The 23,756-nt window shown below is 35.0% G+C and overlaps 1 protein-coding gene across 5 annotated transcripts; it reads right to left on the reverse strand.

The window, feature by feature from the left end:
* Positions 1–333: 333 nt before the first annotated feature.
* On the reverse strand, positions 334–23,689 carry LOC125650727 (ESF1 homolog). 5 transcript variants are annotated; one of them, XM_056166383.1, is made up of 15 exons: positions 23,560–23,689; positions 20,872–21,488; positions 19,259–19,337; positions 17,840–17,938; positions 16,621–16,790; positions 13,603–13,741; positions 9,315–9,474; positions 6,827–6,938; positions 6,383–6,527; positions 6,119–6,283; positions 3,436–3,566; positions 3,097–3,238; positions 2,746–2,813; positions 1,258–1,386; positions 334–661 (listed from the first exon to the last, which is right to left on the reverse strand). In XM_056166383.1, exons 2-15 carry the CDS (start codon positions 21,433–21,435, stop codon positions 353–355), a joined length of 2,412 nt encoding a protein of 803 aa, XP_056022358.1. In that variant the 5' UTR covers positions 21,436–21,488; positions 23,560–23,689; the 3' UTR covers positions 334–352. The 5 variants fall into 5 exon arrangements, with proteins under 5 accessions (XP_056022358.1, XP_056022360.1, XP_056022359.1 ...); XM_056166385.1 differs by having other exon boundaries at positions 3,097–3,235; positions 23,619–23,683; XM_056166384.1 differs by having other exon boundaries at positions 3,097–3,235; positions 23,560–23,671.
* Positions 23,690–23,756: the final 67 nt, after the last annotated feature.

A 23,756-nucleotide genomic window follows, 5' to 3' on the forward strand; every position in this document is an offset into this window, starting at 1 on the left:
TAAAGGGTCACAACCCTAGTTTTAGTAAAAATGAAAGCCCCTGGTCCAAGGATACCCTGTGACAAATTGGACAAAAATTGGCCAAGGGGTTCTTGAGATATAGCCCTTTTCCCAAAAAGTTGACGCACACCGCACACCAGACATATGGCCATATGATTAGCTCTTTGAGCCTTCGGCTCAGAAGAGCTAAAAAGTTATGGTCATGGTTAAATCTTTTGCTGACAAAACAGACAGACCTTAAACTATATTCCCCCGAATCGCTGATTAAGGGATCATAAAAATCTTTTAGTTTCTCCTTTTCCTTCAATTATCACTTTAAAACAGCAAACTTAAAACAATACAATAATTTTATTCACTTTTTCTTCTTCTTGTGAAATGTATGCGTTTTTGATTTAATAGAATTAACGAGAGATGAAATGCTCTCCGAGTCCAGCTTCTTGGATTTCACTGACGATCCAGCTTTGCTGATGTCTGTGTCTGCCTTCCGTTTTCCTACAGAGGCATTCACAGTTTTTGATGTCTGCCCTGACATTCTTCGTTTCATTTTTTCTTCAATAATGGCATCCATAGCCCTAGACTTTTTGAATTCTGGAGCTGAGGGATCGATGTTGTATAAATGGGAATCAAAAATCGCACCAAATCTGTCATCTTCCACATTTATCTGAAATCAGAGTTTATTACAGGTCATTTTATCATGTTAACCTGTCCCAACATTTAATACCAATGACAAAATAAGGATATTAACCATTTATCTTGATATAAACTATTTTTTGAAAAGGATCCATCTTTTATAGGAACATTCTTTCATTTTTACTGTTTTCCCATGCACTTTGCATGAGAATTTCAAACACAAAATAAAACGTTTCAAAAAACATGTTACTTAAGGTGGAATAACCCAGCAGAGAAATCTCTCTGGTTAAAGAGTGGAGGGTATGTACAATATTTTTAAATTGAAAATTTACTTTATTTGGTCAAAAAGTGCAATTTTAGTAGAAAGTAATCTGAAAAAATGTAAAACCCCTGCTGGACTCGAACCCATGTTCTACAGATCAGCAATCAACATGTTAACCTGAGCTGCAGACGATTAGATTTAAAAGGAAAATACAAATATTGCAGATATTTATATCTTCATTCATGTTTTAAAATGAAGTCAGCCATTATGATGATGTAGTATAAGTCCTTAACAGGTTGAGAAGATTGGGCTATATGTACATAAATACAGTTCATAAAATGAACACATCTCATCCACACACATACCAGGAACTCCTTCTCCTTCTGTTCCTGTGATAGCTTCTTCCTCTTCTTGGATTCTTTCATGATCGACTTGAGACTAAAATGTTTCCTGTTGTCGGTCTCTTCATCCATCATTAACAACTCCAGCTCCCTCTACAAAAACCATACAATGGTGTAAACTACAATTGTAGTGATGTATAACATTCAACAGTTCTCTCTACAATCACAAAACAAAATGCCATACAATGCTCGAGGATCAAATTCTATTTTTAGATGCATGGAAGTTAAGGCCATGAGCAAATAAGTAATCAAAATATGCAAAATCAACAATTTTGATTTTAGAATCAATAATTCATCTCTGGTATATTCTGACAGGGGTCTGTGTTGGCCCAACTCTTAATCTTGTATTCTTTATGGGAATTATGAGATTGATCACTATTCATTTTCTTCAATTTTTTCATTCAACTTATACGAGACGGTTTTCCTACAGATGCATGAATGACCAAAGTACACGGTATGATGGCATGTGATGACGTCAATCAATGTAGTGCAAGGGTATGTGGTGGAAAATTATCTGCAATTCTTGTGGAACTTAAAGTTGAATAAGACATACTGCAATGTTACTGCTGCACAAATCCTGGGAGTGACCCTGTTTGATGGTTATTTGTGTAAAGTCACTAAACATAAGTCACTTAATTTAAGTTACTAAACCTATGACACTAGACCTAAGTCACTTAACCTAAGGCACTAAGTTTATAGCTTAATATACTCCAACGGTACATATGTATAGTTTTCCTGTAAATTTTGCATTTTTATGATTTCATTTGGAATATGTTTTACAGTGAGACCATAGAGTCGAGCAAAGACACTTTACATATTGCAACAACGACATTAGACATTTAATCCGACTATTTATTTAACGTGGGAAATACAATCCAGTCAATGTAAACAGTGCATTGTGATGTCATATCAACTGCAATTTTTTCTTCTTTCAAACCAAGCAATTATCATCAACAACAAAACATTCGAAGGTATGAAAAAGCTTGTTTGGAATTTAAAACCGTTTTGGTACTTTCCAAATTACTTATCTATCTAATTTACAGGGTTATCAATGAAGTGTACCCAATGACAGCAACATTTTTCCGGAAGCATTAAGGGTAATCCCCATCATTTTTCAGCTGATGAAGAGCAAATCATATGACTCACATGTAATCATTAGAGTTAGCTCCCTATAAAACTCCTATTTATAACCTTATCTCACATGCTTACTGCTCTCAGCTTCAGGGATTGGTGCTTGTACGATATTAAGTACACAATCCCATTTCTATGGTGTCTTTCATTATAGATTTCCCTGTGTTGTTCATCTATTATGTTACAGTACAAACTACAGACAGAATAATCTAGCTGACATTCTGCTGCTGTATGTGTCAGTTCAATAGAATTATCTCTGCCGAGCTAAATATTTTGCCGAGATTAATACCAATTTCTACTGTTTCTGTCCACAATATATACCTCCTTCTCGGGATCCCCAGTTTCCAATGCCTTGTCTTTTCTTTTCTTCCGTCTTGTATTTTTCGACACTGTAATAGAGATCAAGATCTTGCAAAAACTTATCTTTTTTTTTAATTGCACGTCTTTATTTCATGTGCAGACCTTAGCAAATGTATATTCATTTGTTGAAAAGATGAAATGAATGAAATTTTAATTGAATTTGATCCACGAATATCAATATTCAGCAAAGTTCAGAAGCAGAACAGACTCTCAAACAATAAGCGACTGTAAGCTTTTTATATAACATGTATATAAGTGTAGTCTGTAGTCACATTATCAATGTATAAAGTGTAGTCTAGGCACACTACTTACCTTTTGATTTTTTCCCTGCGTCTTTCTCGTCATCACTGTCCAGTTTCTGCCTGAAGAATGGATCATCGCCTACATCACCTGGTAATTCATCATCACTGAAGGCTGATTGGTCATCTCCTGTTTCTTTATTACTGGCTGTCTGCTTAACAGGAAGAATAGTCATGTTTTAAAAATCTATTGCTGGTCCAGTCCTTCTCTCTTTCTGTCTCACTTTTCTATTTTCCCCTTTCCTTTTTCTCCATTTGCTGTTTCTCTCTCTCTCCCTCCTATTTCCCCTTCCCTCTTCTTCATTTGGTCTTTCTCTCTCTCACCTCTATTCTCTCTACAGATCTCTCTCACCTTCCTATTTCCCCTTTCCTCTCTCTTCATTTGTCGTTTCTCTTTTTTCTTCCTTAGATACTGTTGCCATGGAGTCTGGTCCTTGGTTTCCTCCTTATGTTTGACCACCTTCTCCATGGTCTCCTTTAACCCTGCAACGAACATTAATTTTACTCCGACTAGTGATGTACCGATTATCGCCGACTTTCGATTGTCGGTCGCTATAACTGAAACGATGTGAATAATCGATTGCCATTTTGAAAATCGAAAATCGCCGACATCGGTATTTTTTTTTTTAATAATACGAATATTCCTGCCGCGACTTAACTAAAATCCAAAATCGCTGACGAAGCTGAATCATCCTATAAAATTGAATATTGTTTTAATGTCCCTCTTGAGAATCTTTCACTCATATGGAGACATCACCATTGCCGGTGAAGGGCTGCAAAATTTAGGCCTATGCTCGGCGCTTACAGTCTTTGAGCAGGGAGGGATCTTTATCGAGCCACACCTGCTGTGACATGGCCCGGGGCCTCGGATTTTGTCTCTTACAACAAGCAAGGGGTATTGAGGGTCTATTCTATACCGGATCCCATAAGAACAACAAAAGTCGAGAAATCTACCCATATCCCGGGAAAACAAAATCGAAATTATGGGATTATTAACTTCAAATTTCTAATGATTTTAGACGTCTCCATGTGAGTGAAAAATTGCCGAGAAAGACGTTAAACAAGGTACAATCAATCAATCTTATGATTTTATTCTAATTAATTTAATATTTTGGGTAAAAAAAAAAGTAAATTTAATATATTTATGCCATAAAGTTAAAATGAATAAAATTCGATTATTTTTCCATTAATCAATCGAAAACGTGCATCCAATTAATCCGATCATCGATTAATTATTTTTTCCCGAATGCCCATCACTAACTCTGACCATTGACAACTCATAATGAAGCCAGCTAATTACTTTAAAACTCCTCAAGTTCCAACACAAATACAGTATCTACAGATATAACATTCTTTCTGAATCCGTTGCACCATCCTACATCCAAAGATATCCTGGAAATTGATGTCAATGAGTTGTATTGTGTTTCAAGAACATCACATGTAATCAACATTTTGTTTCAATCTTTCCAGGAATAAAGAAATTCTAATTAAAACTCTAAACTTGACAACTATAAGTAAAGGATATAAGCCAAAAACTGTCCATTCTGTGAGAGAAAGAACTGATCGAAGCCCGTAGGGCCGAGACCAGTTCTTTCTCTCACAGAATGGACAGTTTGAGGCTTATATCCTAATCAAAACATTACATCTTTTGTTCTAAGAATGAACAATCTCAGGTAAACCCATTGAGAATGATAATTATGAATAAAGCTATTTTGAATAATCTGACAATATAACCAGTCTTGCGTAGAAATCTGTTTCTTTTGTTCACTTATTGGACAGTGTCAGGTGAGTAGTCTTCTACTGCAGGTTTTATATTCACTCACTCTATAGTTCTGAGCCATATCAACATGTCTTCCTCTGATGGGGAGAGCATTCTCATTGCAGTCAAAATTTAAGGATTTTAGTAAAAGTATTGCAAATATTCTGGATATGGAGGGTGAAAAAGTTATGAAGCCAAATTTTGATCTGAAAAGTATTGTGTTTTCGAATATTTGGATGAGGAAATAATTAACGCCAGCCAACAGAACCCAATACACCTATCTCGTGAAGTAAAATTATTGATGAAAGCGAAAATAATAATTCAGAATTAGGATATGCTAATAAAGAAAACATAAAAAAGCGTTGTGAAGAAGTTTCGAAATGTGCCTCTGAATCCAGCGAAATTCAAATACAGTATGGAAATATGTCTTTCAAATTTAAGTTTTGATGCGATATAGTAATGGCCAATGGAATTAAAAAATTGTGAATCTTACGAGTTGAAGCAGAGAATTCTACTAAAGGGAAATATCATTTTTAAGTGTTTCAGTGATTTTTCCGATATCTGTGTTGATTCTTACTTGTAGGGAATTTAAAATTAAATTTGTATCTCTTTGACAAATGTATTGTCTTTCTCTTATTTTTAGCCTACCTGTAGATGTCTAATAAGTTATTGGGTTTACCTGTAGGTGTCCAATAAGTTGACAATTACTGTCCATTATTTTTAAGAACGGACAGTATCTGTCCATTCTTAAAAAATAATGGACAGCAATTGTCAACTTATTGGACACCTACAGGTAACCTTTTCACTACAAGTAGACTTTCTTCTATATAAAAGCCTAAAAAGACAAAGGATTGCGTAACAAAAATGTTTTAAAAGAAAACTAAATCTTCCTGGTCTCCCATAACACTCTAAATCTGAAAACTGTAAAAGAAAACTAAATTTCTTTCCACTGTAATTCATACGAGAAATCTTGTTCAATGCTGTTTTACAAACTTTGTCTCTGACATTTACATTGGAGTACATACTGTACATGTAGCAGCTTCAATTTTAATCAAAGAACTGAAAGTGTTAATTTTTGGTGAATGTTTTACAAGTAACTGCCAAGGGGTGGAATATCATGAGAAAATATGATGTATGAGGGAAATATGAAGTTTTACTCTCCCTGTCTAGACCAATCAGATAATTCGTTGTATAGAATTATCATACTGATATATAACAAAATCCTTTGAATGCTATGATAGGTCTGAACAAGTATTGTTCTGGTTGCTATGGTTACCTGGTTCCCATGTGACCTCCATCTTGATATCTTTCTTTTTCTTCAGGTTTTTGTCATCGTCCAGGGACTGCAACAAGCTGCGATATTTCTTAATCTGACTCTCCTCACTGTCATCTTCAATATCATCTTCCTTGTCATCAGCACTTACAACAGGCCTGTCATCCTCTGTCATAAATAAATACTTATCGTTAAATATTAACAAAATGACATGCAGATATGTTTTTCCGTAATGAATTTCAATGAGATCTCCGAGGTGTCTTTCACCTTCCTCTTCATCAGAGCTGGATGCCAGATAAGCCTGGAAATCTTCTTCATTGACATCATCTGTCTTCTTTTTCTTTCCTTCTGACGGGTTCCTCATGGTCACTTTAATTCTGTCCTGGTCTGTTTCATCCCAGGTTAAATTCACCTGAATCATTTAGAAAGAATTTTTCAGTGACTCTTAAATACAAGAACAACAAAATTATTTTGATCTAAGCCCCCCCCCCCCCCCCCCATATCTAACCAATAAAGAAATAGAATATACATGCTAACGAGTTTCATGAAGTATGCCGGTGTGAAGCACTGCAGTTCATACTTCCTTTATTTTAAAAAATAAAATTTATTTCTTAATTATACCAATTAGAAATAGATATGTGGGCATTGTCAGCAATGAAAACATACAAGTTATCAATATCACATCCACTTAATGCGCATAACGTCGCTGACCTTTGACTGGGCCAGGGCAGTCGACACGAACAGGGACGGGTTGTAAGTTGCAGGCATCTCTGTACACTCGGACTTTGATTCTTCTGTAAACTCCATTTCATCTGGGATAAACCTGTGGAACAGCACGAACAAATCATTACTTGTTATTTATACCCTGTATTTGTTCCATTTTCTACTCTTGCAAATAGTTTCTCTCCATTTTAAATTCACCCTGATGCAGTTGTGATAAAAGAGACAAAATGAATTCACCCACTGACAAAGTGAGATGACGGTGTAAATAGAATAGAGGCGGATATTTCCCTGTATACAGTAAATTAAAGCAGGCCAATCAGCTACTCAAATATTAACGTCCATATTGGACCACACAAAACATTCGTCATACTGACCTAATATTAAAATCATGATATTTTGTTCCATTAAGCATATATATAGATCTAGGGATGTACAGACCCCCCCCCCCCCCCCCCCCCCCCATTTCTACATCTACATCTAAAGACATTATTTTCAACAAATTAATGTCAGTTTGACAGTATATAAATATTGCATGTACCGTAGTTGAGGGTAACATTAATAATTTTCACCCCGAGAAACCATTGTCAACCGAGGACTGTATCTCCTCTGCTTGTAACAAAGAACAGATATCATTTATGGACTTTTTAACCCTTCAGTGGCATCATAGGGCCTTCAAGGACCAACAACCTGCAAAATTTTTCTGACTTTTTTTTTTTTTATTCTGACAGCCATTTTGACTACAGTGAAGGTGATGAAAGAAATATTTTACTGAAAAGGATGGCACAGTTTCGAGCAGACAGCCAATTAAGCACAGACCAAAACTTCACATCACAATGTGATGAAGGACTCAGTTCAAAAATGGATAGATACCAATCATATCAGCAGCATTCAAGAAATGTTCAAACTCTTTATTACTCCGCATATGATAGGTAGTATTGTTGAACATACAAATTATGAAGGTAAAAAGAAGACGGTACAAACCCTAAACATGTATGGAAGCCAACAGACGGTACAGTGATGTGAGCCGTGATTGGCACACCAAAAACAACATGGTAGATGACAGCCAGTTGTAGAGTAAGGGCTCTGGGGCTCCAGTTCTCGGTTGCGCGTTATTCCATAGGAAAACGATTTAATGAGTTTTAGGATTTGACAAGGAAACGAGAGAAACCCAGATTTGCTCCTATCCATACTCTTCTGGATCATTACAGACATTCATGAGTTAACCCAACCATTGATGAATATGTACATAATAATTTTATTCCAAATTCATATATCATTTACAATAAAATGGGAAATGAGTTCAATGTGAAACAAACAAAACCATATGATATGCTTCGATTTTTGACAAAGATAATAAGCAAAATTTATTTTTGAGAAAATTTCTCCAAATACCTGAATTACATTTGTGCAGGATATTTCTAAACAGAAAAAAATATATTGATGTGCAAAAAGTATGGAAAACTGAGTATTTGCATCAACTTTTCCAAGTCCAAGGGTCATAACTCAGCCAAAAAAAATCAATGGGCAACAACTTTAAAGTTGATCTGTAGCTTTTCATGGTAAAGCAATGCACCAAAATATCAAATGAATATCTGCTAGCATGACGAAATAAAGTGCGGAAAACTGAGTATTGGAATTAATTTTCTAAGTCCAAGGGCCACAACTCAGCAAAATTCAATGGACCTGAGCAAATTTCGAACTATCTGCAGCTTTTCATGGTAAAGCAATGTACCAAAATATCAAATGAATGTCTGCCATAACTCAGCAAAAGTCAATGCACCGGCTCATCATGGTAGAGCAATGTATCAAATATGAAATGAATATCTCCAAGCATGACAAAAAACCGTGAGGAAAACTGATTTCCTGGACTGACAGTTGGACATAGCGCACACCTAAATTCCCCTCTGGCTTCGCTGTTAGGGGACTGATAACTAATAATTTTTGCCTAATAACTCTGAAGTCAATTTAGTAAGTGAAGTTAATTAGTGAATCTATTCTATAACACATAATGAATTTTTATAAAGAACAAGAGTACTGCCAACAGTACATAATACACCCGTGAAAAGCGAATATAGGGTGTTTTTCTTACACCATGATTTGTAGAACTTGTCTTCAAGAAGTATCAGCAATCATCAGGGTGTGATATACTTTCTTTGCATAAAAAAACAAGACCAATCATGTACTCTTTATGTAATATTTTCACTTGGCATAAGATGTATGTGTACCAAGTTTAATGGTCCTTGCCCCAACGAATCGGTCTGCATCCAGCTACTATGACCTTGACCTTAAGAAACAATAGGCATCCTCCACTTGGTATAAAGTATGTGCACAAAGTTTGACGGTCCTAGCCTCAACAGTTCTGTCTGTATACTGCCTACAAGGTTTTAATTGCACACATGGGTCCTTCCATTTGTACATCGGTAAAAGGCCGACAGACCAATGCTAATTTGAAACATTGCAGGACTCATGATCTTACCTGAGATCGAGTTTGGTAGAGCTGGACTCATATTCCATGCCATCACACTCCTCATAAATCTTACTGGCGGTTTCTATGGAGTCTGTTTCCACGACAGCATAGTAATATTTCAGCCGATTCAGCTGGTATTGGCGTAATTTCTCACGGTGGTAACGAGTTCCTATGAGAACATAAGATTTCAAAAGACATTAGATCGTTACTCAGTGAAATGTTTTAAAAGACATGGATTTAGATCAAAGCACAGCCTTTGGTTTGGATGCTTGATCCACAACTGGGAGGCCAGAGTGATTCTTGATATCAGAGCCACATCAAACCTAAGATGTTTAACATACAAAGAATGTTTCTCCACCACACATTAGAAGTAAGAATCACAGTTTTTTGGATATGACCTTAAAAATGTAGGTCTTGTGTCCTGGTAGGCATTGATAGAATAAAGAACCCTCACTGCTACAGCCATGCACAGGACAAATTTTGTGGCACTTCACCTACAGCTGGTGATGTCTCCACGTGAGTAAAAAATTCAATGTAAAACGACAGAAAAACAAACAAATCCTTCAAAACAAAGCCTTAAGGAGTATATAGAATTCACCCTGTTTGTCTGTCTATAAAGCCTTGAGGAGTATATAGAATTCACTCTGTCTGTCTGTAAAGCCTTGAGGAGTATATAGAATTCACTCTGTCTGTCTGTAAAGCCTGGAGGAGTAAATAGAATTCACTCTGTCTGTCAAGCCTTGAGGAGTATATAGAATTCACTCTGTCTGTCTGTAATGCCTTGAGGAGTATATAGAATTCACTCTGTTTGTCTGTCTGTAAAGCCTTGAGGAGTATATAGAATTCACTCTGTCTGTCTGTCTGTAAAGCCTTGAGGAGTAGATAGAATTCACTCTGTCTGTAATGCCTTGAGGAGTATATAGAATTCACTCTGTTTGTCTGTAATACCTTGAGGAGTATATAGAATTCACTGTTTGTCTGTAAAGCCTTGATTATATAGAATTCACTGTCTGTCTGTCTGTAAAGCCTTGAGGAATAGATAGAATTCACTCTGTTTGTCTGTCTGTAAAGCCTTGAGGAGTATATATAATTCATTCTGTTTGTCTGTCTGTCTGTAAAGCCTTGAAGAGTATAGAAATCATTCCATTTTTCTGTCTGTGCAGTAGTGTTCCTGTCGTAACTTTGCAACAAGGCAGCATTAAGGTGGTTCTCTACATCATCATAATGGCTGACTTCCTTTTAAAACAGGGATGAAAATATAAATAGCAATATTTCTCTTTTCATTTCTAATTTCATTGCCCAGCTGAGTAGCTCAGTAGGTTAGCACGTCTACTGCTGAACTGTAGATCGCGGGTTCAGGGCCAGCAAGGATTTTAAATTTTTTTTAAAAATTGCTTTCCACTTAAAATGCATTTTTTAACTAAATAATGTACAATTTGTGAGTTTTAAATTTCAAAATATTGTTGTACATATCCTCCACTTTTCATCCATATCAAATTGTTCTGGTGTAGCATACCTCCTTAAGTTCTGTAAGGATCCGGGTTAGAATAGAACCTCAGTGCCCCCCTTGCTTGTCGTAAGAGGCGACTAAATGGGGTGGTCCTTTGGATGAGACCGCAAAAACCGAGGTCCCGTGCCACAGCAGGTGTAACACGATAAAGATCCCCCCCTGCTCAAAGGCCATAAGCACCGAGCATAGGCCTAAATTTTGCAGCTCTTCACCGGCAGTGGTGACATCTCTATGAGTGAAATATTCTCGAGAGGGGCATTCAACAATATTCAATCAATCAACCATACCTCCTTAAATGCTTATACTTGATATGAAGATTATTTATCTTTTATATTTATCTTTAGACAGGACCACAATGTAAACTAGTTTATATAACTAATTGTACAATCCTGTATAGATAAAGGATATTATTATTATTTATAACTTAAGTGTCTTTCATGACTCTGATCCACAGTAATTTAGACAAAGTCAAGGTCATTGGGAGAAAAAAAATGTTTGCATGCCATATCTTTATATGAAAGCAATACATGGAATAAGTACTGGCATTTAATACAAATGATGACCCGAGGACATGTCATAACCCCCAGTACTCATATCAACTGGAGTATATCAGTCAACGGTGAAAAAAATTTCTGTCAAAGCAATACTAAATGTTGCTTATGAATTGAGAGGGTGTCATAAACTTCAATTAAGGTCATGTGGAGAAGGTCAAGGTCTCTCAGAGAAAAATTCAAAATTCTTGTATAGGCCATAACTTTCTGATAACATTTGATATAAATGTTGTTCCAATATTTTCATAGGAACACTTCTAGTATACCGGTCCCCAAAATATGGCGCTAAAATGTGTGCCGCCGAAGGCGGTTTAGTATATATATACGATCGCGTTAGCGATCAGTAAAATTGCTAAAACGGAAAAAAATCACAAAAATAAGCCCAAATTCGAATTCCTTGTAAAAAATGAAGTTTAAAAAACTGTTTTTTAAATCAGTTTTTTAAATCCGAAATGAAAAATAATGCAAGAAGACGTACATTTTTTGTTGTAAAATAAATGGAATCCGTCGTTGAGCAAAATAGTCACGTGCGCTTTGTATGCGTAATTCTCATGAATATTCGTATGATACGACGTCACTGGTGTTGATGTAAACAAACTGAACAGCTGATTTGTGATGAAATGCCCCTAAAACTGAAAGAATTTTTTTCGATTTGTGCTGATGTAAGAGAGTTGATTAACTGGTTAATAGGATTATCTGTTTTGATAAATTTGGACGGCAAAATCTGTGGCAGCTGTGACAACAGGAAATTTGGATTAAGAAAGGATTCATCATATTCAAGTGACGGATTTGTATGGAGATGTTCTAACAAAACCTGCAACAAAAAAATTTCCATCAGGACTGGTAGCTGGTTCGAAAAGCACAAATTAACGCTGGAAAAAGTTTTGTTAATAACATATTTCTGGGTATACAAAGCTAGTGAAAGTTTCGTGAGACACGAACTTGAAATTGCAAGTCAAACTGTTGTTGATTGGTATAATTATTCCAGAGAAGTGTGTACCTGCATTTTAGAGAAGAATTCAGAAAAAAATAGGAGGCGTTGGAAAATTTGTTGAAATTGACGAAAGTAAATTTGGTAAAAGAAAATTTCACAAGGGACGGAAAGTTGACGGTGTCTGGGTTTTTGGTGGGATTAAAAGGGAGACGAAAAGGTGCTTTTTTACAACAGTGGCAGATCGAACACGAGAAACTCTGCTTGAAATAATAAAAGCCAACATACAGCCCGGTACAACTATAATTAGCGATTGCTGGAAAGCTTATGATATTCTTGATAAAGAAGGGTTCGAACATTTAAAAGTAAATCATTCTGTAAACTTTGTAGAACCCGATACAGGGTCACACACCAATACTATAGAATCTACTTGGCGTGCATTGAAAAAGTCATTACCGGTCAGCGGCACAGTTAAATCTCTGTACGATACTTATTTTAGTCAGTACTGCATCCGAAAAAAATATCTTACAGACTGCCAAGATCCATTCCTTAAATTTCTAGAACTCATTAAATCTGTATATGACCCCTCGATACTCGTACCCAATCTTACTTCATCAAAGCCAAAGGAACCCTTGATTGCCAAACAACGACTAGTTCTTCAACCCCTCGATCTGATTAATGCAAACAACAGCTTAGATGATTTTATGTTATAAGGTAAGAATTTTTTTAAAACTATATTTGACTTGTCGGGGGCTTTTATTTTTATCACACGATTTTCATTGCTCAGCATCCGAGGCGAAAATGCAAATGGCGGCGTGTTTACATTCCGCTTAGCAACGGCAAGGGAAATAACTGTTCATGTACAGTCGCGTGCTTCTGGGGACCGGTATACTAGAAACTTCCCTTTTCATATCCCTATACAACAATAATATTAATCTTCAAATAAACATTTATTTCTTACATTTATATTTCCTTATAAAACTGCATAATATATAAGTATAGGCTTTTGCGTCTAGTTGACAGAACATTTGCAATGTCATAGTGACTTCATCGAGAAATGAAAACAATGAAACAAATATTTACGACAGATAAAGCATTGGTAAATATCAATATTCAGTAGCATAATCCTTTAATGGGCATTCTGCCAATCACAACCATTGCATAAAACTGTTTTATTTGCATATCTGAAATGCTTTGAAACTTTTATTTTGAGGGTATATGAAATTTTTCATCAACACTGCAGCCAATACTTATTTTTACATGAATGACAAAGCCCCAGACTTCTGAATTTCTTTAAATGTTTACCCTGAGACTCATCATAATCATCATCATCTTCATCGTTTTCCTCATCCAACATGTTTTCGCTTTTGGATTGAACTAGTTCCGTCGGTCCTGATAAAGCCTCCTCCTTCATTCTCTGCAGTCCAAACTCTGATGGAAACACCTAAACATAACACAATATAAAACACTATAAAACTCTGACGGAAACACCTAAACATGACATAATTAAAACACTATACAACTCTGACGGAAACACCTAAACATGACATAATATAAAACACTATAAAACTCTGACGGAAACACCTAAATATGACACAATATAAAACACTATACAACTCTGACGGAAACACTTAAGTATGACATAATATAAAACACTATAAAACTCTGACGGAAACACCTAAACATGACATAATATATGTACAACACTATAAAACTCTGATAGAAACACTTAAATATGACACAATATAAAACACTATAAAACTCTGACAGAAACACTTAAGTATGACACAATATAAAACACTATAAAACTCTGACGGAAACACCTAAACATGACATAATATATGTACAACACTATAAAACTCTGACAGAAACACCTAAACATGACATATTATAAAACACTATACAACTCTGACAGAAACTCCTAAACATGACATAATATAAAACACTATAAAACTCTGACAGAAACACCTAAACATGACATAATATAAAACACTATAAAACTCTGACAGAAACACCTAAACATGACATAATATATGTACAACACTATAAAACTCTGATAGAAACACTTAAATATGACACAATATAAAACACTATAAAACTCTGACAGAAACACTTAAGTATGACACAATATAAAACACTATAAAACTCTGACGGAAACACCTAAACATGACATAATATATGTACAACACTATAAAACTCTGACAGAAACACCTAAACATGACATATTATAAAACACTATACAACTCTGACAGAAACTCCTAAACATGACATAATATAAAACACTATAAAACTCTGACAGAAACACCTAAACATGACATAATATAAAACACTATAAAACTCTGACAGAAACACCTAAATATGACACAATATAAAACACTATACAACTCTGACAGAAACACTTAAGTATGACACAATATAAAACACTATAAAACTATGACGGAAACACCTAAACATGACATAATATATGTACAACACTATAAAACTCTGACAGAAACACCTAAACATGACATATTATAAAACACTATACAACTCTGACAGAAACTCCTAAACATGACATAATATAAAACACTATAAAACTCTGACAAAAACACCTAAATATGACACAATATAAAACACTATACAACTCTGACAGAAACACCTAAATATGACATAATATAAAACTCTGACAGAAACACCTAAATATGACACAATATAAAACACTACACAACTCTGACGGAAACACCTAAACATGACACAATATAAAACTCTATACAACTCTGACAGAAACACCTAAACATGACACAATATAAAACACTATAAAACTCTGACAAAAACACCTAAATATGACACAATATAAAACACTATAAAACTCTGACAAAAACACCTAAATATGACACAATATAAAACACTATAAAACTCTGACAAAAACACCTAAATATGACACAATATAAAACACTATAAAACTCTGACAAAAACACCTAAATATGACACAATATAAAACACTATACAACTCTGACGGAAACACCTAAGTATGACACAATATAAAACACTATAAAACTCTGACAGAAACACCTAAGTATGACACAATATAAAACACTATAAAACTCTGACAGAAACACCTAAGTATGACACAATATAAAACACTATAAAACTCTGACAGAAACACCTAAATATGACACAATATAAAACACTATACAACTCTGACAGAAACACCTAAGTATGACACAATATAAAACTCTGACAGAAACACCTAAATATGACACAATATAAAACACTACACAACTCTGACGGAAACACCTAAATATGACACAATATAAAACACTATAAAACTCTGACAAAAACACCTAAATATGACACAATATAAAACACTATAAAACGCTGACAGAAACACCTAAATATGACACAATATAAAACACTATACAACTCTGACAGAAACACCTAAATATGACATAATATAAAACACTATACAACTCTGACAGAAACACCTAAGTATGACACAATATAAAACTCTGACAGAAACACCTAAATATGACACAATATAAAACACTATAAAACTCTGACAGAAACACCTAAATATGACACAATATAAAACACTATAAAACTCTGACAAAAACACCTAAACATGACATAATATAAAACACTATACAACTCTGACAAAAACACCTAAATATGACACAATATAAAACACTATACAACTCTGACAAAAACACCTAAATATGACACAATATAAAACACTATAAAACTCTGACAAAAACACCTAAATATGACACAATATAAAACACTATAAAACTCTGACAGAAACACCTAAATATGACACAATATAAAACACTATACAACTCTGACAGAAACACCTAAATATGACATAATATAAAACACTATACAACTCTGACAGAAACACCTAAGTATGACACAATATAAAACTCTGACAGAAACACCTAAATATGACACAATATAAAACACTATAAAACTCTGACAGAAACACCTAAATATGACACAATATAAAACACTATAAAACTCTGACAAAAACACCTAAACATGACACAATATAAAACACTATACAACTCTGACAGAAACACCTAAACATGACACAATATAAAACACTATAAAACTCTGACAAAAACACCTAAATATGACACAATATAAAACACTATAAAACTCTGACAAAAACACCTAAATATGACACAATATAAAACACTATACAACTCTGACAGAAACACCTAAACATGACACAATATAAAACACTATACAACTCTGACAAAAACACCTAAATATGACACAATATAAAACACTATACAACTCTGACAGAAACACCTAAGTATGACCGCCCAGCACCTAAAACCTTACCTTGACTGATCGGAGACTACCGCCTGTTGGTACAAATGAATGCAGTAACATAAAGATGTCCTGTGCCTTAATTCGGTCCCAGTCCATGTTACACATTGCAAGGCGACGACCCAGTTCCTCTGCCTGGGGGACATCTTTATCAAGCTCCCCCCAGCCATGATCAAACTCCTCTGTAGCAGTAAATGTACATTTGAATATCATGGTAATTCATTTTTATTCCTCAAGAGCTACTTTCAAACATATTTTGAATTCAAATGATATTTTTACAGACTGTCAATACAATATAAATATATTTCAGGAATCAATGTTTAATTTGTTGGGTGTGTGAGGTGATTAACTACAATGGAAAACGTGATGATTTGCATAATGCCATGGCTTTGCTGTTATACATGAATTATCACGCTTTCCATTGTAGTTATGCTAAAAGAAATAAATTACTTGGTTCTCAAGCCAATTTTGTCAAAAATTGATGAGGGAGGAAGCATTTTTTTCTTTTTATCAAATAAAAAACAGGCAAGGGGTGTGTTTTAAATTCAAAACTCACTATCTTCAATAGAATGAAACAATTCCAGCATAGAGCAAGCATCGGAAAAACCTCTCATGATGTCCTACGGCAGAATAACCAAAGTGCCTTTTCGTATCTCTACAGATATTAATGACATTGTGATGAAATATTTGGAACTACACAACCTTGCCGGTCATTGGCAAATTCTTTTAAATGTTTATGCAAATGTCAGGATGACTCATACTTAGTCAAACGTTTTGCTGATCAGAGTTTCTTAATGCAGTCAAGGATTCCAGATTTTTTTTGCATCAGAAAAGCACATTTATTTTATTCATTTAAGAATTAATGCACATTGTTTAAACAGATGATTGTGGTCCTGAGAACCACGTAATCTATTTTTTTAAGGCTTTAATTACCTCACATACCCAACAAACTACACAGTGATTCCTTACACTTATATTTGAAATAAAAATGAAATCAACAACAAAAAATACTGCCAAATAGAAATTGAAATATATGACATTCCATATTAATTTCCATAGTCCCTGTCCTCTGCCCTTTCAGTGGCATGCAAATGAGAAATATACAACATGTTGTACTAATGGGAAATCATTACATTGGAGCTTCAAATGGTTATCACAGAGAAAACAGTTAGAAATGTAAATCCTGTGTGTGAGAGACCTTGTTAAAACGTGTTCATCAGATAACACTTACCATGGTCATCTTTTTCCTCTTCACTGTCATCATCTTCAGAAGATGAGGATGTCTCCACATTACCTTCTCCCCGAGCTAGATCAGGACCTTCACCCCCACCTGTAATTAATCAGACTTCATCATCATCATCATCAGTAGTGAATCAGTTATAACCTTCACCCACACTTATAACAAATCTATCAAACTTCATCATCTTCATCAGTAAGCCAGGTATATCACAACCTTCACCAATGTCTGTAAATTAATCAAAATTGGCCTCCCCCCTGATTTATAAATTCAAACTTGCTCATGTTACAGGCAGATTGTGACAATCTGAATTTGCCTACTAATCCTATATATTTTTGCTACCAGTATCACTGAGAATGATTTTTTTTATTTTAGCCAAATGGATGAACGGACTCTTTATCTTCACCTACTAGTCATTTGTTCATATACAACTTATTTTACTTATTTTATTGTTATCTAAATAGCGTTTAGAGCAATACGGGTTTTACAGTTTACAAAACAAGAAACACAAATACCCCCGATAATGGCCAATTCTGAAGATTGCCAAGGTTACAAGGACAAATACCTTGGTATCAGTAGAAAGATCTTGTCACAAGAAATACTCATGTACAATATGAAAGCTCTAATATTTACCATTTAGAAGTTATGACCAATGTAAAAAAAAAAATTAAAAGTAGGTCAAATGTCAAAGTCAAAAGGTTTAGTACCAACGAAAAGGTCTTGTCACAAGGAATACTCATGTGAAATATCAAAGCTCTATCACTTACTGTTCAAAAGTTATTAGCAAGGTTAAAGTTTCAGACAGAATTACAGAATGACGGAATGACAGAATTACAGACAGGACAAAAACAATATGATCTTCGATCTCGGGGGCATAATAAATTTATCATTATTATGAAATACTGCGGTCAATTCTTGCTTCATATTGTGTCTTTGAACACTTTCTGTTTTTTGTTAAGTTCAATAGATAACATAACAGTGCTGTCTAATCAATGGCTTTCAATGACTGAGGTTCCAAACAAGTCGCATATTTGCATCTAGTTATTATTACCAACACTGGTTATAAGAGGCCTTTTAATGACTGATATTCCAAACGAGTCAAATATTCACATCCACTTATCATCACCAACACTGGTTATTAGAAGGTTTTCAGGCTAGTCAAGGAACTCAATGCCCCAGCTGGATTTCAAACTGGTGACCACAGACAGCCTACTAGGCTACCCACTGAACCTTTCAGCCATGGTCTCAACATAGACATAATGCATATTCTATACCAAGCAATTAATTTCCCCCAACATCACCATGAGCAAGTGCATTTTTCATTTTTATTTCCACATGCTTTGTAGCTCTTTAGCTTTTAAATGTGAAAGAGAAACAAAAACGGTGGATGTATGCTGATGTTAGAGGAATCACCTGAGTCCTCATCACTGTCGGAGTCCTCATCTCCCTCCTCCTCTTCCTCTTTGTCTGAGGAATCTTCTTCCTTAGCTCCCTACAATACAGAAATGTACATGTACCTACAACAACTCCCTACAATACAGAAATGTACATGTATCTACACCAGCTCCCTACAATAGATACTCTCCCTTTACAACAGCTCCCTACAATACATACATACTCTCCCCTTACAACAGCTGTCTACAATACATACTCTCCCCTTACAACAGCTGTCTACAATACATACTCTCCCCTTACAACAGCTGTCTACAATACATAGATATTACCCCCTTACAACAGCTGTCTACAATACATACTCTCCGCTTACAACAGCTCCCTACAATACATACTCTCCCCTTACAACAGCTGTCTACAATACATAGATACTCTCCCCTTACAACAGCTATCTACAATACATAGATATTACCCCCCACCCCACCCCCTGTAACCCGGTAACAGCTACCTAGAATATTAACTATACATAAATACTAGCCCCTTACAATAGTTTTAACATAGCTTAGCAAGGTTAAATTTACCATGCTTTTTCAAGCATTTACTTGACTCTGAACATGTCAAATAACATATTTAAGAAATAAATAACAGTATTAAAAACTTCACTGGAATATGAAAGTTTGGTGGTCCCTTGATCAAATCTTCTGTACATTGTTAAGTAAATTTATCATAAGTAAAATCTCCACATAAAACCTGTGAAATACATGATCAAGAGGCCCATGGGCCACATCGCTCACCTGAGTCACCTTGGCTCATATCTAAAGATTTTTCCTATATATTCGCATGTAAAACTTTGATCCCTATTGTGGCCCCAACCTACTCCCGAGGACCATGATTTTTACAAACTTGAATCTGCACTATGTCGGAAGATTTCATGTAAACATAAACTTTTCTGAACCAGTGATTTTTCAGAAGATTTTTATTGATTTTCCCTATATATTTGTATGCAAAATTTTGACCCCCTACTTTGGCCCCATCTTACCCCTGGGGACCATGATTTTTACAAACTTGAATCTGCACTATGTAAGGAGGATTTCGTGCAAATGTAAACTTCTTTGGCCCAATGGTTCTTCAGGAAATTTTTTTTAAAGATTTTTTCCTATTTATTAGTTATGTAAAACTTTGATCCCCTATTGTGGCCCCATCCTACCCCCGGGGGACATGATTTTAACGACTTGAATTTGCACTATGTCAGGAAGCTTTCATGTAAATCTCAGCTTTTCTGGCTTAGTGATTCTTGAGAAGAAGATTTTTCCTATATATTTGTAGGTAAAACTTTGATCCCCTATTGTGGTCCCATTCTACCCCCGGGGGCCATGATTTTAACAAACTTGAATCTGCACTATGTCAGGAAGCTTTCATGTAAATCTCACCCCTTCTGGCCCAGTGGTTCTTGAGAAGAAGTTGATAATTAAAAAGTTTACAGACAGACGGACAGACAACAGGCAGATGATAGACACCAGGCGATCAAAAAATCTCACTTGAGCTTTCAGCTCAGGTGAGCTAAAACATGGCAATAAACTGAAATATCCTAATTTCAGCAAGTGTTTATTCCATATCGCCTCTTGGGTTAATACCTTTACTTCCTTCCCCTTTCTATCACAAACAGCTTCCTTCCCCAATGATTTCTTTGTTTTTGTTGCATTCTGTTTTATAACTACCTCATCTGCATCTTCATCTGAAGAATCACTGGTTGCACTTTTTATTCTTTTATTTTTCTTTGTATTTTTGTCCTTTACATCACCTCTCTTTGCCTTAGTTTTCTTCCCAAAGATAGTTTCAATATCTCTCTTTTCTTTGTCTATTTTTGATTTTGTTTCTTTCTTTAACAACTTTTTATTTTTTGAAATTTCAGATTCTCTTGCTGTTTCTTCATTTTCACTTTCCTTTTCATCATCATCTTCATCATCCTCATCACCACTGCTCGACAACTCATAGTACTGTTTCAGATTCTCATTGGTTGTAACATTCATGGGCTTCCCTCGTTTATCAACAGAGTACTTGAGTTTAAAGCGTTGGTCTGTGAACATGTCCTTAAATCTCTTGTCGATCTTGACCTTCTTCTCGTGTTTGGGCATCCTGCGGAACCTGAGGTCTTTTGTAATGTGAGAAAATCGAGCATCTTTTCTGACTCCTTCCATTGCTGTCTGTTGGTAACAAAGATGACAAAATCCAAGTTGAAAATACACTAATTCTGTAACAGAAAATACAAAATGCATCATTGACAGACATTATGCATTTATAAATGTTGTTTATACTTTAAAGTGGCATAGAAAATTGTTTACAATGCCACACATATTTTACATCTAAATTTAAATTGTACATTGAACCATTAAACATACTAATGACTACTCAACAGCAAGAACAGATCGTTAATTATTTACAGTGTTAGAATAAAATTACAATTTACATTTGTCTAATCTAATTCTGAGATAAAAGTTGCCGTTCTGTGCCAGAGTATTGAACTGTTCCAATACAATGTACTTATCATTTCCATTAGTGGAACTCTTCAAATTAAAGGCGTGTAAAGTCGTGCTACCGGGACAACATACGTAAACATTACTTAGGCATACATAATATAAATTATGGTATCGGATACATATTATATATAACCGACTGCAAACCACAACACTGATTAAAATTCTAAAGTCAAATTTAGGAATTGATTATTCTTACAAGAAAACAGACGAACTTATTAGACTATGTGAGGGAGTGCAGATACTAAATCTGCCAAATCTGACCGATATAAAGCATCAATCGCAAAAAGAACTGTGAAGGGAAAAACCTATATGCACATCCAACACAAAAACTTTTAATGTGAGTAATATGTTTTTAAAGTTATTCTGTCAGACTATGAAGACATTCTGTTTTATCATACAATTAGGACAGGTTCATGTGGCATGGACTTGGTAATCGTACACGAACACCCCCCCCCCCCCCCACACCCCCCCACCCCCAATTTCCATATTTTAGAACAAGTTATATATATTCCAAACTGCATTTTTTAAGACGTTTATAACACTAATTAACACAACTACTGCGTTTCCAAACTGCATTCAAGCTATTTTGAAAATTACAAAATATTGATGGATTTAGGACAGAGAACATCATTGTTTGGAATTTTTTAAATAGGTGTGGTGGAGTTTAAAAACATGTAACATTTTTAATAAGATTGTGTTAGAATATTTGAAAAATGCAGTTTGACCAATGGTTATTTTATTTAAAAATACACCATGTATTTTAACTCTTAAAAAAGGGGGTTGCTATGACCGTTTCGTTTATGTCCCAGTAATCTCGCACTTGCTCGCGAGACTTGTGCATTTTCTTACCAATGACGCACAAGAGTCATCAAAGCGCAATAACTCTAACGAGCTGGTAATGAGAAGAATTAGATCCTTTGATCCGCTCATGTATATCACTACACAAGGATCTAACGAAACAGCATACAGAGATCAAATCCAAGGACCTTTTAATCATGCATATTCATCGATATGTTCATCCAATCAGAGAACTCTTAATATTTACATTAAGTAAACTAAAAGTTTGGGGAAACAACAAATATGACAACCAAGTATTGACACACTGAAAGATTGCAAGAAGTTTTAATAGTTGTGTTTTCCTTGTTGTATGTGATATATTTACTCTCGCGTTTTTGCGAGAATATCACGCTGTAGTGGAAGTATTTCCAACCTGACTGTAGCATCACCTCACACTAACAAGACATAGGTGTTTGGGTATTAATATATACATATATGTGCCCACTATTTATGTGTAACAGTAATAAAAGCACATATATGCAATACGTATAACATACAGTGAAACTTCTTCAAACCAGCCCCTCAGAAAACCGATTCTCCCTGAATATCAGCCGATTTTTTAAGTCCTGGCAGAATTATTAACATTTCCTTACAAAGAAAGTCTTACAAAACCGGCCACCCCTGAAAACCGGACATTTTAAAGTACATTTGTTAACAAACATGTGTAATTTACCCTTAACATACAGGCCACTTTTTGAAGACATGAAAAGTTTGGCCAGACGTTGATCAAGATCATCCAGGTGTGCAAATTGACTGACCCTCTGGCCAGGTGGGAAAATATCAACCAGAGGTGTGAAAAACACTAGTGGCCTCTTTTTAAATTCAACCTGATCAAAGCATGAACTTTGAAAAATATGTACATGCATGGAGGCATGTAGCTGCGCTCGCTTAAACGGTAGCACCGTCAACATATTATGAAAATATCGAATTCAATATCATTCAAAATACCTTGAAAATTCGAATATGTATATAAATAACAGAATTCTCCTAATACTTTAAATAAATACTTAAAATAAGTAATTCCTCTTCTCCGCGAATTGTCACGTTGTGTCGCTTTTTAGCAACTCGAACATGGGATAGTCGAGTAAGTCAGTACACAAAGATTGAATGCCAAAATTTAATCTTTCTACATAGAAAATATACCA

Source organism: Ostrea edulis, chromosome 5 (genome assembly GCF_947568905.1).
Source record: "Ostrea edulis chromosome 5, xbOstEdul1.1, whole genome shotgun sequence".
NCBI lineage: Eukaryota > Metazoa > Mollusca > Bivalvia > Ostreida > Ostreidae > Ostrea > Ostrea edulis.